Source organism: Necator americanus, chromosome III, assembly GCF_031761385.1.
Source record: "Necator americanus strain Aroian chromosome III, whole genome shotgun sequence".
NCBI classification, from domain to species: domain Eukaryota; kingdom Metazoa; phylum Nematoda; class Chromadorea; order Rhabditida; family Ancylostomatidae; genus Necator; species Necator americanus.
The window spans coordinates 19,296,017-19,309,623 of record NC_087373.1 but is presented as its reverse complement, the minus strand read 5'-3'; the positions used below and the strand labels follow the sequence as shown (position 1 = coordinate 19,309,623).

Below are 13,607 nucleotides of genomic sequence, written 5' to 3'. Positions count from 1 at the left end.
TATAATGAAAGAATTTGAGAACAAACCCCGCATGTAGATTAATTTGCATTTGTTAAAGTTTCTAGCATAAACAAAGCAAACATTGAATTCGCCTAATACATATCAACTTGCGACCCCTTGAGCGTAAGTCCCACCTGGTGGTCGAAAAGCCTGCAAATTGTATCATTTAGCATTCACACAAAAATTGGTTGAAGAAATTGTTTCGCATATCATACATATCACCCAAAACTGGCGGTTTAACTCAAGAACTTACGGCGTTGATTACTATCATTGACTCATATTTTTTTTAATCGAAAAAGCAGCCACAAGTAAGCGCATTCAGCAAGACGGATCTTTGCGTAGTACATTTCCATTCTTCTGTCTAGATCCAGAAAGAGATGCGCACATCTGAAGAATCCTTGGAAAGATGTCCACGAGAATTTACCTTTGGGAGGAAATGCATTTGGAATGGACTGAAAGAGTAGACAGCTTTTCCAACATTTTTTCGACAGTTTTCTCTTCGAGTGCCGTCTCTTCTCAGCGAGGCAATCACTTCTTGAAGCTGAAAATTTTTAGATGTTACGTCAAAGTTACAATATTTGATGCAGATTGCACCAGAAAAGCAAACCTACTACAACAACATCAAAACTCCTCGAACCTGTGCTGCGTTGAGTCCGCATGTTTCACGGAGAAGTCGTCCCTGCTCCAACGTGACCGCCATTCCCGTGCGATCTTTTCCACTTTTACAGCAAATTACTGCTTGTCCACCCATTAACTGACACGCCGTCATTGCCCATTCAAAGATGGCAAGATTTTTCCGTGACGGCTCGGTCGCGATCTAAATTCGAGCCAGCTATCTCCAGCACTATACTAATGAACATGTGTTCGATTACTTTCTCCAAACGAATACTTTGGTGCGTAGTACTCACACTATTATAACCGGAAGAAGTGAAAACAAAGGGAAGAATAGCACAGTAAGAAAACATTATTACAAGTGGAGCAGAGATACATTGAGAGCTCTTCTTAAAATATAGTCCAAACTGCTTCAGACAATATCCCTTCCATGGATGAATCGATGCGCCTAGCATCACAACGCGGGATATGGAATTCCTCCACCATGTACAACATACCAATGAACATAAAATCTGGCATGCGCACAAATTCACAGATTAGACGAATATACCGAGGGATCAAGGTTTTTTTTTGCAAAGATTAAATATGTCAAAATTGATCTTGAAAATCGAAGAACTTGAAGAGATTTCATCAGAACTCGAAGGTATGAGATTATAGGAACCAAAGAACATCCGCAGACGAGAACAGGAAGCAAATATCTGGGTATTATATTCGATGTATCACTCAGAGTATTACGTAAGTTTATGGTGACCTTTAAGCGAATTTACAGTGTTTGATGAGATAGCTGCAACGAGTGCAGCATAGAACTCGCTATTCTACTTTGTTACCTAAAAAATCCTAATTTAGTGTCCATGCTCGAGACTCATTCAGTCTTTTTGTTGAACATGTTGAACAAATAGCTTTATTGACTTGCTTCAAGCGTAGGTTCCTTTCTATTTTGTTCCCAAACGGCTGCAAATAGTCGAATGTGGGATTCTTTGAAAAGAAAAAAAGAAGTAAAGATTCGGAAGTTCTTGGAAGTTCTCAACACTTCATTACTTTCTCGAAAGTTTACAACATTGTTGTAAACTGTAAGGCTTCAAGTATTCATTACTTTCTCGGAAGTTTACAACATTGTTGTAAACTTCCGAGAAAGTAATGAATACTTGAAGCCTATGAATCATGTCAATCGATCATAGAAAAGATTTGTTTTATGTTCTGGTGTTGGTTATCAGTTCACCTTTGATGATTATCTGCGGTTTGAATTAAGTACCTTTTACTGGATCGTCCGAACTGTAGCCAATATTGTTACTGATGCTTACTAATAGCTAATCACATGTTATCACAATTCCCAGTTCCTGAAAAATCAAACCAATGAGTATCTTATTTCCTTAAACGCCTCATCATCCTAAAGAGAGAATACAATGTTTTGCACATTCAACGAACCTGTCGACTAATACACACCTCATGGGCTGAAACTGATAACAGGAGTCCAACTCTCACCACAAATACAAATCGTAAAGGTTTTGTAAGTATTAATATGGGTTCATCTGGTTCATCTGCATTCATCTTTGTTGTTCATTTTTGAACCAGCCAGAACGTCCGGCTAACGCCGGACATCAGACATTTTCTGGTGCTCCTTCACCAATCAATAAAACTAAATGTAGTGGCATTTTCCGAAAAAAAAAAAAACTAAATTTGCATTTTTGTCTAACGACACTTCTTTCGTTCTTTCGTTTCAGAAAATTTAAGCAGTAAAAAATGATCATGAATTGAAGCGATGACTTCATGGTCCTACACTAAATGCTTCAGTACTACATTAGAAGAGTATTTAAACTTGATTTTACTCCCTCATGTATTCCTTCGATACCGTAAATATTTGGAAACATATTCGAAGCATGAGTTCTTCTTCGCTCTCTATTCAACAATTAGCTCAGAATAATGTGCTGACATGAAAAGACATGAACATCATCATTCCACTGAAAAGGTAAGGTTCCACTTCAGATCATGTCAACTGTTAGCCACTATTTAAAGGCAGCATACCACAAATCTGATGTGGTGAAAGAATCCACGTCAAAAGCCAGAGATGGAGTTGTAGATTGCGGGATTAAGGGTGGTTCCGCTCACCTCTCCCTAATCGTCCTTAAAAAAAAAACGGCGTGGGAACAGCTTATAGTTCCTACGAGGAGCGTTAGAACAATCCTCTATGTCTGCATTCATAGGTTTTGAATAGGCAATCGAGGAGAACTCACTGGCTTCCGACAGCTGCGCAGCTGGACGCGGTGCGTGTACAAGTGTGGAGCGCTGCAACTGAAATCATCGTGAAAAACGGTGTCTTTCACGCCGTTTTTTTTTTACTGCAACTAGGGAGGGACGAGTGGAACCACCCCTGATTCAGCAATCTACGAAACCGTATAGAGTTTGTCCATAGGAAATCCATACCACGTCAGATTCTTGGGGTGATGTATTTAAGCAGTCGGTCTCACTCGTCTTGCCTAATTATGTTGGCAACATGACGAGGCAAACATGCGGTGGAGTATATAGTGGTGAAACGCAGCACATCATAAAATGGTTAACGTTTCGCTTTCTTCTTTACAAATTCACCTAGAGTCATTGCGCGGTACTACTGCACCGCGGCGCCGTGGGACACGTCTAAATCATTTTGCCTTTTCTGGTGCTGGCGGACCATTATATAGCCAGTCTGAACGTCCGGCTAAAGCATTACCCTGAGATTGGTATATAATAACGGCTTCGCTCGCCATCACTGATCAATGAAAATTGATAGTAGTGTCATTTTCTGCAAAATTAGAATTGTGCTTCTCTGGAACGCCTTCTTCTTTTCTTTATAAATTTTTCTTTTTTTTTCTTTCCAGGCGAAAGATTTCAGTTTTCCTATCGTTCATCTTCCTCTATTCTTTCTTTATTCATTTCTACATTTGAAGAACATTCAAACTTCAGCTTCAAGCACTTCTTCGACACCAATATAATATAGACACAATTTGAAAGCATTACCCTAAGAATGGATTTTCCTCCTGTTTTCCCCCAACAGTTATTAGAGAGTGGTGTTTCAACATAAAATGACGTGAACAACATCATCGCAGTGATAAGGATAACCTTCCATGTCATATCATGTAGACTATTACCTACTATTTAAACAGCCAATTTCATTCGTGTTTCCACTTTCGGAGAAAGGCATGTTACCAACCTGATGCAAACGTGCAAAGTAATAGAGAAACAGAAGAGCAATAGAGGTGAGAAGCAACGCGTGCAGTGGGCACGGCTATGGAACGGTTACAACGTCCCATTTACCTTTTGCGACATGCGCACGAAGCTGCTGCGCGACAATACTGCACTATGGTGCAGCAATTCCACGCTGTTGGACCCACGTCACTCCATTTTATAGATTTGTGGCGTTGGCGCACCAATCCGATGCTGTGGGGCCTTTCGCACCCTCTTTTTCGAATATTATTTCACACACATACATACATGCATAGGATAAGCCCATTATTATACAGCATGATCATGATCATAATCTATTTCAAAGTTCTAAAGGCGTATTTTGTGGTGAGCTCTGAAATATGTGAAATGTTTTGAATTCGTGTGTCCATGCAGACGCTCCCTCACTCGAATAAGCAGTGATCGTTCGGTTTCTCTTTTGTAGTCATCAACACAAGAACTACGGCGATAAACCACTCCTGATGGCACGTGATCCCCTTTTCTGTCATAGAGACCAACCACTCAGCTAGCGAATTGTGTGCAGCTGGTCATAGCCAATATGACGTACAAGCCGTTGGTTGGAGTTTTTAGTGTCATTTCCACAATCATCATTCTCATGTAGACTCTCATGAAACAGCACGCATTTTATGAGAGTCCTATGAAATCCGAAATGCAGGTTGGGGGCATTCAGTCATTCAGTGGCACCTTTATTTCTAGAAGTAAATAATCAAATCAGTCAGGGCCCTATGGCCTAAACATTAATCTTAGAGGATCTATAGCATGCAAACTAAAGTTACTGAGAGAAAATACTGAGTTAGCGTCGGGAAATAAGGGCGCCACTGAGTGCTCCCTTCTCTCTCACCTCTTCCTCCTCAGTTACATTTTACTCCCGAAACGTTAGCCATTAATGAACATCAATTACACTATTAACTACGATTCCTACTTAATACAACCCACAGGTACCAAGTATCAAAGTTTAAATAGTAACCGGGATCAAAACATCAAATGAACCTTTTCTATGTTCGATTAATATATTTTACAGCCTTCAAGTCTTCATCAGTTTCCCAAAGGATTACAACATTGTAGTGGCTCTTCTTTACTAGTTTAAAACCTCAGATTCCTCTACCTGCTGCCATCTGGGAACAAAAGATATGAGGCATTAATGACAGGACTTCTTATGTTCTCTGTAATATCTCAAAATTCGAAGAGATCACAAAACCGAAATTCTTTTCTCAATTATTGTTTTCGGTAATCGACAAACTAACACGAATAAATACTCACAACATTGACGAGCTCCATAACAGCGTCTCTTGCACCTTGGCTAACAGAAAAACGGTTTGAGAACGTCAACATCCGCTCGGCACCCTCTTGATTAATGGCAGTTTCGAGAGCGACCCCACCAAACGATTGGCCTAATGTTGCTTCGTGATTCACCTGAAATTGATAATTATAAAGATAAGACAAGAGACGCTTTAATCACAAGATGATGAATTATCAGTAAACGTTTTCTGCAACTTTGCAATATTCAAAGACAGCGGAATATAAAACACATGCTAGATGCAGGGTTGGATGAAGAAGTCATAGTGAATAGAGGAGAGGCGGTTGCTTGAGTTATAACTGAGATGTGGTCGCTTTCAACCGATATCAGAGGATTTAAAAACTAGTAACTGCAAAAGCCTATCCGAGATAATAATAAAGTTGAGGAAAAACGGTTACAAACGTGCGCAGAATTGCGTGACTCAGGCATCATTCATATTCGACATATGCTTGATGAATTTATTTACGCATATTCGAAACGTTTGAGAGTTTGTCCGTACGATGGGGCTGAGTTTCCTGGTACATATTTCGGATGCCTCTGAAGAACAAATCTTCTCTTCTCTTTTCTTTCCAAACTGCGCTAGTTGCTCTTTTATGCACTGAATTGCTCGAACAGTCACATGTTAATACCAGACAACTCAGCAAGTATCTTTTTAAAAATCCTTTTCTCAACCGAACCACACCGTAAATTTAAAAAGGGCTTCAAAATATGAATGGTGTCATAATACATGCAAACATTTTCCTTCCTTCAACTTTCAATGAATATGAGCTCTTTCTCTTCGCAGTCGATTGATTTGAGCGGATATAAGAATGACTGCAAACTGCTTAATATCAAGAATTTTTTTTTCCTTTTTGAAATTCCTCGTAAGTAGTAAAAGTAAGGGCTGTAGTACACGGGTACGTCTTGGAGCAAACAATGGTAATAATCATAGATTAGATTTTTTGGATCAAATTTTCATACTCAGTTGAAGAAATTTTCAAAGTTCAAGAAGGAAAAAATTCTTCTTCAGTTGCTAATGACACTTTCAATTACAAATAAGAGTTTTTGGCCACAAAACGTGTGTTTACCGAGATCCGTATAAGCGAATTATTAATAGTTGAACGCATTAACGAATTCACGTGGAACGGTAGTTCTCTTCCATGGTAATAAAGGAACATATTAACTGGTTAAAGTAAGTAGTTAAAATCTTAGTTCTCCTATCAGATGCATATTTACGCATCAATCCTAAGTTCTCAATATAAAAAAAAACTAAAAGTAAATGAAATTAAAATCTTATGAAATAGACTATCCGCGTGAATGTTCAGTACATCTGCAGAACACACCCCGATATTAAAGTACGTGCAAGAGACAGCAATGTGCTTCCGCAACTTCAGTTCTGGTGGAAGGTAGTCATAGATCTCGCGAGGCAAAGGCACCGAAACCTAAACACGGCGCATAAGGTTTTCAGCATAGCGCAACACAGCAAAGTGCTAAAAGTACATACCGTAATTTCAGTCCGTTGACCGGATACGACAGGAACACAAGTGCGACATACTGATGAAGGAGCACGAATCAAAGTGAATACAACCCGTGATTCAAGCTGTCGCCATGCTTCCCAAGCATCCTCTGCCATTCCCCTCTCGTCACCGTAAGCCGAGAGAAAGGAAGAAATTGTTAGAAGCAGATCACTGGGAACACCTGAAAATAAGACTTCAAGAAAAAAGGTATTATAGGGTGATCAGTCCAACACCAACTTGTGCTGCATTGATCACCTAGTGTAGTGTAGTCAAAACGATCTGAAGTCGTTCGGAAAAAGCGCACAAATTCCTTGAATCTTGGCATAGTGACTGCAAGTATTCGATTGATAATGTTAAGCAATAGCCAAGATTGTTAACGTCAACGGCTAACGTTTCGGCGTTGTCGCCTTCGTTATAGCCTGGAAAGTGAGAAAATTTGCAATATATCTCTCGAAAGCCTCATCCAGAACAAATCATCATCCCCTATGACTAGAAATTACTATTTAATAGAAAGGAAGAGTGCATAGCCGCGACCAACGAGTTAGCTTTGTATAAAGATCATTGCTGATTTTGATCCACGGTTTCATATGCGGGTCGCATCCTAATTAGTAATTAGCGGAACGATTTCACCGCGCGGATGTCCGCTAGCATCACCTCGGCTATTGAGGTAGGCTGTAATATCTTAGGGGATGATGGCTTGTTCTGGATGAGGCATTTGAGAGGATAAATTGCAAATGTTTTTACTTTCCAGCCCCTGACGAAGGCGAATACGCCGAAACGTTGGCCGTAATAAAAGACTGTTAACAATCTTGGTTATTGCTTGAGATTATCAATCAATCTGAAGTCTAGTCTGCAACTGCCTAATCGCTCGCGCTCAAAGCTCGTTCGTTTTGCCCTGACTATCACGACATGGCTTTTTGACGTAACTCTACAGGGTCCCCTTACAAAAAGCTTCAGAAACAAGCTACTTCATTTTACAAGCCTACTATTTCGAAGAATTGCATCGATCGATGGCGATTGGAACCGAAGGGAAGCCCAAAAGAACAGCACTTGCAAATTGTCACTAGTCGGTGTACGACACATGTGCTTAAATGGAGTATTAACTTCCATGCAAAATAGATAATATATGATTGTGTGTGCTGAAGAAGGAATATTTTTAAAAGCGTGCGCAGTTGTAGTCGTTAGGGTGCCCGCAGGGTTCAGAGCCGCGCAGGCGGCGCGGTTTGGCGGCTCTGTTTGGTGGTTATTGACTACTCACAACTGTGCGCTCAATAACCACCAAAACCGCAGAGCCGCCAAACCGTGCGGTTGTGAACTCTGAGGGCAGCCTTAGCTATTTTCAGACATTCACATAAAGAAAAGTAAGTATTTTAGTGATACCTTCAAACATAGGCCATCCCCTATACACAGTGTCAACGATAGCAGTAGCAGCGACTGTGATCGCCTGCGACAGCACAAAATCTGTCCTGAGTTGCATGTGGAAGTACAGATGCGTCATTGAGCTCTTGTGTAATTCCACAACTGAATATGATTAATTCTATAGCAGTTGAACAACAAAAAACATAATGCAGCGAGATGCCATCCCCTGCTTGACTTGCGTTACTCACCGAGTCCAAATAGATGTGCTTCCATGATTGACTCTGCCAGTATTAGCAGCGCATCTAGGCTTGAACAAATAGCATCTTGAACGGACTTCTCGTATACATCACTTTTGCTCTGAGATATTGTATCAACATGAAAAGCTAATGAACGAGCTGTACGTTGTTGGTAGCGGGCGAACCTGCTCGTCGTTTATTTTATTCATCACAGCTACTTTGGTGCTTAAGCTGACCAACATAGCGTCAATCGTATCCAGCTGGTTTTGGAGACTGTCAGGTAACTGTCTTCCGATCTAATATTATAATATTGCTTAGTAAATAATTCTCAACAACATATGAGGTAAATCACACTAGTAACTTACGTTCTGTCCTAAAAATAATCTTCGGTTCTCCTCATTCATTAATATGTCAGCGTAGTTATCTAATAATGGGATATCCTCGATCATATTTTTCATCTCCTCGTAAATCTTTAATTGGTAGCTTTAACAATAAGAAGGCATAATATAATAAACCAACTTACACTTTTAACAGCATCTGAAACGTCCGAAGACAACTTGTTGCGCTTCTCAAAAGTTTCGCCTGTCCACTCAACGTCTATTCTAAACACTTACACAGTTTCTAATAAAAAAGCGCAAGGAAACTTCGAATACCTGTGGCTAAGCTGTCCGATGTGTTTCTTCAAATCAACTACGACTTGATGTTTTGACCAAAAAGCGTAGTCATGGAATGAATTATCAACTTCTAATAAGGCAGACAATCGCATTAAACCACCACTCTAGAAAAAAAACTATTACAGTAGATCAATCAGCTTTGAGAATGTTTCTTTTCTTCACTGGAACTCCGAAAAAGTCCTACTTATTCACAGAGTTATGCTGGAAATGGGCATGTGAACACCGTAAGCATATCATTTTAGGGCTTATAGTCGGGTCAAAACGACATGAAGCACGGACATTTGCGCAAGCGGCTGCGCTCGAAGCGGAGCGGTGGAGCGTAGCGGTTGAGATCGTGTAAGGATCCTCGCTGCCGCCACTCACCTCTGCAGTTCGCCATGGTCCCACCTCAATTCCAACCGCTGTCTCCACCGCACCGCTTCCGAGCGCGGCCGCTTAAGCAACGTTCCGTGCTTCATGTCGTTTTGACCCAACTATATGTTCGACTATCCTTGAATCTCACGCATGACGCTGTTGTGATTACGGTTTTTGAGCTGCAACTGTCGTACCACAATTAGTATCAGAAGCTTTTGGAAGAAACCTCAAGAACCTACCTCGCGAACAAACAAAATCTGCAAAGGTCTTGAAATCGAATTGATTTGCTTGTGATGTCGACGTCCTCATATTCCCTTTTTTGTTTTGTTTTTTGTTCATTTTTGAAAGAAAAAAAAACGTTATTGAGGACGCCTCTACTGACCCACATATCTAGTTTTGTGCGACCATATCGTAACTTCAATCTGCACTTCGGAGTTCTTATGACATATTTTGGGGTCATCTAATAGAGAAACGGGAATTTTTGATCTCTTGAGGTCGAATACATGCTTCACTGCAAGGACATATAATTATATGTCAAGTAAAAACTACCTGAAGCTCTTTTCAGTTGCATAAACGGCTGTGCTCAAAGAGGCGCTGTAGAGGTAGGAGTTGGGATCGGAGTGGGACGACCAGAAACTTCATTTGGCCTACAGCGATTAGTGCTAATGATTATCCCCTCTCGATCGCAACCACTACGCCACTGTATCGAGCTACATGTCGTTTTAGCTCTCCTATATCAGATCTTGCCCTAACCAGTGGTTATCTTCACAAGATTTGCACTCGACACGATGAACAAATTCTTATACAACACACGTATTCTATTTACTATAGTGGTCAAAACAACATGAATCACGAGTGTAGTTGCGGTGCATTTGCATCTTTTTCATCATGCTCCTAGCCACTACGCTCCACCGATTCGCTATGAGAGAGGCCGCGTACGCAATTGCGTACGTTTTTCATGTCGCCTTGACCCTACTATATGTTCAAAATCATCTAGCGAGTAGTCACCATTATTGACTTTGGCAAAAAACGTCCTATACTTGTAGTAGGAGCCTATTGACAGGGTTTTATCAAGAAAATGCATGATAATCAGCAAATCGATAGAATCAACATTTCCTTTCCCCTTCCCCTTCCCAAAAGAGAGTGATTAGCATATTCCCGATAAGTGCGTGGAGATAAACTAGCTGGGTTGCATGCCGCCTTCATACATTGAAAGAATAGTATTGTTCCGACACTGAAGAATATGAACACACTAGCCAGCTTTTTATTAAGCGATATGCTTTATCAGCCATTCTAAAACCCAACCCAAATACTTAACCTCACAAGAACTCACCTGGAAGCGGAGCGGAACAGCAGAAGCAGTGCCGCAGCTAAGGATACTTCTTGTGACACCCTGCTCCACAGTCGAGTGGTTGATGTGAAGATTGGTAGGCACTGAAGCGAATGCAATCCTGTGTTTCTCGGTAGATTTACGGAATGACGGGCCCTAGAAATCAGATGCAGATTTAAAATAAAGAGATAAAAATAAGGAATTGTCGGACCGAATAATTTTGGAGAAATTCGAAGCACTGCTCGAGCGTCTCGGAATTTTCTCTGATTTCCCTCAAGACGTCATGCAGAGCAGGAATAGCAAATGATGGCCAGCTATGTTGTCGCGCCTCCAGCAGACAGGAAAATCTCAAGAAAAAAGTGTAGTAAACTAACGTATGTATAGTAGGGTCAGAACGACACGAAGCAGAGTGCAGTTGCGTAAGCGGTAGTGCTCGAAGGAGCGTAACGGAGAAAGCAGTTAGAATCGACGAGGGACCTTTGCGAATTGCAGCGATGGATGGTGCCAGAAGGGTTCCTAACTTTATCCTGACCGCTGCGCTCCATCGCACTGCATCGCTTGCAACCGCTTACGCAAGTACAAAGTGTTTCGTGTCGTTTTGACTCTACTACATGAAGACACATTTATTTCTTCTATACATGCTGCTATAAGAGAACACAAATAAGTACTTGGAATGGAAACAAGTATTAATGTGATTTACTATCAGTATTAATTAATGACCAAAGTGGAGCCGCGTATATGAGTTGAACTGCTACCCGCTCGCGGTGGTCCTGCTTATACTAAATACAATCAGGCATTTTTGTATACGCTCTAAACACGTACGAGCTGCATAACTTGTACAGCTATATGGAGGAAGTTGCTCAATTAACTATTTGCAAGGAGTTGTCCAGCACGCTGCCAAATCTTCGCTATCAACTTCCCGTCTCGTTCCTCTGAACCGCTGAACATTGTCGAGCTGAGGTTAGGGCGGGTTGGTCGGTGACGATAGTTTACGCGAGACACTAAGTTTCGCAGGATATGGAGCTGTGGCAAATGGATGGATTCTGTGCGAGCTCATGCTATACATATATCGATAAGAATTGTGTACAAGGACGACACGCCTCGGCAAAGATGTGATCAACCGCATTAGGCAAAAATACCAACTCGCCGATTAGTCAAGTAGGTCAAATGATGAAAGTCCATAATTTGAATTTGAAAACTTATCCATGACTGTTAATTTTGAATACTCACAAGTACGTTAGCGCTATGCACTGATTCAAATCAGGATCTTTGGCAACGCTGAGGATGGTCTTTCCAAACATGTAACATACACTTTCAAAACTGGAACCAAGCACAAGTACTTCTAAGTTATTGGAAACAACAGCAAAGAAATCTGCAGAACATTGAATCTCTCCTTCCATTAGAAGTGTGATGAAGATCATTTTGTTCATTTCTGGTCAATACAACGAAAGGAAGAAGAAAAAGCAAGGCATAATGATCAAATTTAAAAAAATCACACCATGACCAAGAACTTGTACACCTCATAGTCGCACTGGGGTGAATCTATGGTGGCATAAAGAAAAGCAACTCACTCCGTTATCCATTTTTTGTACAGCTTAACGAGCTCCAACGGTAAAGCTATAGACAGTTTGGACTCCGACATAATCTCCACAAAAGACACACGACGCGCTGGAAGATTGTTCTGCTGCAAAATATTGCAAATGGTATTAGTTTTTCCAGCTACAAGCTTAGTTTTGAAAAAAGGTTGTTTATGGGAATTGTTTGCATATGAAAAATGACGGCCAACCTGTGATAGAGCAAAATTATGTGTAACCTTGTGTGGATTCGCAAGGTAAAAAGAGTTAATTGTACGGGGATCTTCTGCATCAGCATCTTGCTTTAAACCCATCGTGTAGAATTTGTATGCAGTTTCATCAAGTTGAGCACGAGCCATCTGATGGGAACATGTTGCTATCTAAGATGGAATTATGAGAAGTTGAGTGGAAGAGAACAGCTACGAGCTGATGTCGAATTAAGAGTGTTATCAGTCAACATACTTTCACCATCCAAGACTCCCGCGTTTTTTCTGAATCAAAATGTAGAATAAGACTATCGAATGGGTCAGGAAATGTCACAAGACATGCGAAAGACGAATCCTTCAAAAAAAGTAGTATTTACGGTTAGCGAGAACGGTAGACGAGCCCCAGTACCTACCTCGGTTACGTATTTCCGCACAGTTGCTCCTTCTATAACGAACAGGAGCGGTACCTTAGCATCAATCGTAGAAACACAGCTGAGCAGATTCCCTCGGAGGTTCAGCTGTATGAAGGTATAGACATGTTTGACAAGAGATACATCGGCTTCGAATCAGGAACCAACAAAAAAGGGGCAAAATGTAGCTGGGGGAGCACTCATTGGCACCCTCATTTCTCGAAATAAATAATTAAATCAATCGGAGCCCTAGAGCCTAAGCATTAGCTTTAGGGGATCTCCGACATGTAAACTAATGTTACTAGTGAAGGAAAAGTAAGTTAGAGCGTCAAGAAATAAGGACGCCACTGAGTCCCCTCCACCACACTTTCCCTCGAAAATGAGCCTTGGCTTACCTCTGCATTGTAATTCTCCCCACGAAATGTTACGGAGACACATTCTTCTTGTGGATTAAGTGTGCTGAACCATCTGAATATATCGTGTGCATTGTCTTCTTCCATATGAATTCTGAACAGAATCTCGTCTTTCTAAGGAACTGGAGGCGACGAGCTAATTAGTGAACCAAACACACGAAAAACGTCCCATCTGAACCAAACACACGAAAAACGCCCCATCTATCTACATATTGAATGCTATATTTAGAGTCGGGGTCGAGGAGAACGCTCTAATCGCATAACATCTGTCCCTTTAATAAGATGGGGAAAGGGTTTAATAACTTCGGAAAGGGATGCTTGCGTTGATTTTTCTCTGTTTTATTCACTGCCGTTGTATCATTTCTATTTTTTCTTCCCAGGATGAAATGTGGAAGTGTTTGGCTTGAGAGATTTGTTTTGGACCCTGTCA

General features: G+C 40.9%; 1 protein-coding gene across 1 annotated transcript; it reads right to left on the bottom strand.

Moving 5' to 3' along the window:
• Window positions 1-102: 102 nt before the first annotated feature.
• RB195_010101 (uncharacterized protein) lies at window positions 103-13,264 on the bottom strand (the record flags this gene model as incomplete). Its single annotated transcript, XM_013446812.2, has 19 exons — window positions 103-150; window positions 425-541; window positions 638-817; window positions 5,089-5,241; window positions 6,448-6,546; window positions 6,609-6,802; window positions 8,002-8,142; window positions 8,229-8,337; window positions 8,402-8,512; window positions 8,582-8,686; window positions 8,740-8,818; window positions 8,870-8,994; window positions 10,578-10,730; window positions 10,786-10,921; window positions 12,146-12,258; window positions 12,361-12,528; window positions 12,611-12,709; window positions 12,768-12,872; window positions 13,160-13,264. 19 exons carry the CDS (start codon window positions 13,262-13,264, stop codon window positions 103-105), a joined length of 2,340 nt encoding a protein of 779 aa, XP_013302266.2.
• Between the last annotated feature and the right edge of the window lie 343 nt (window positions 13,265-13,607).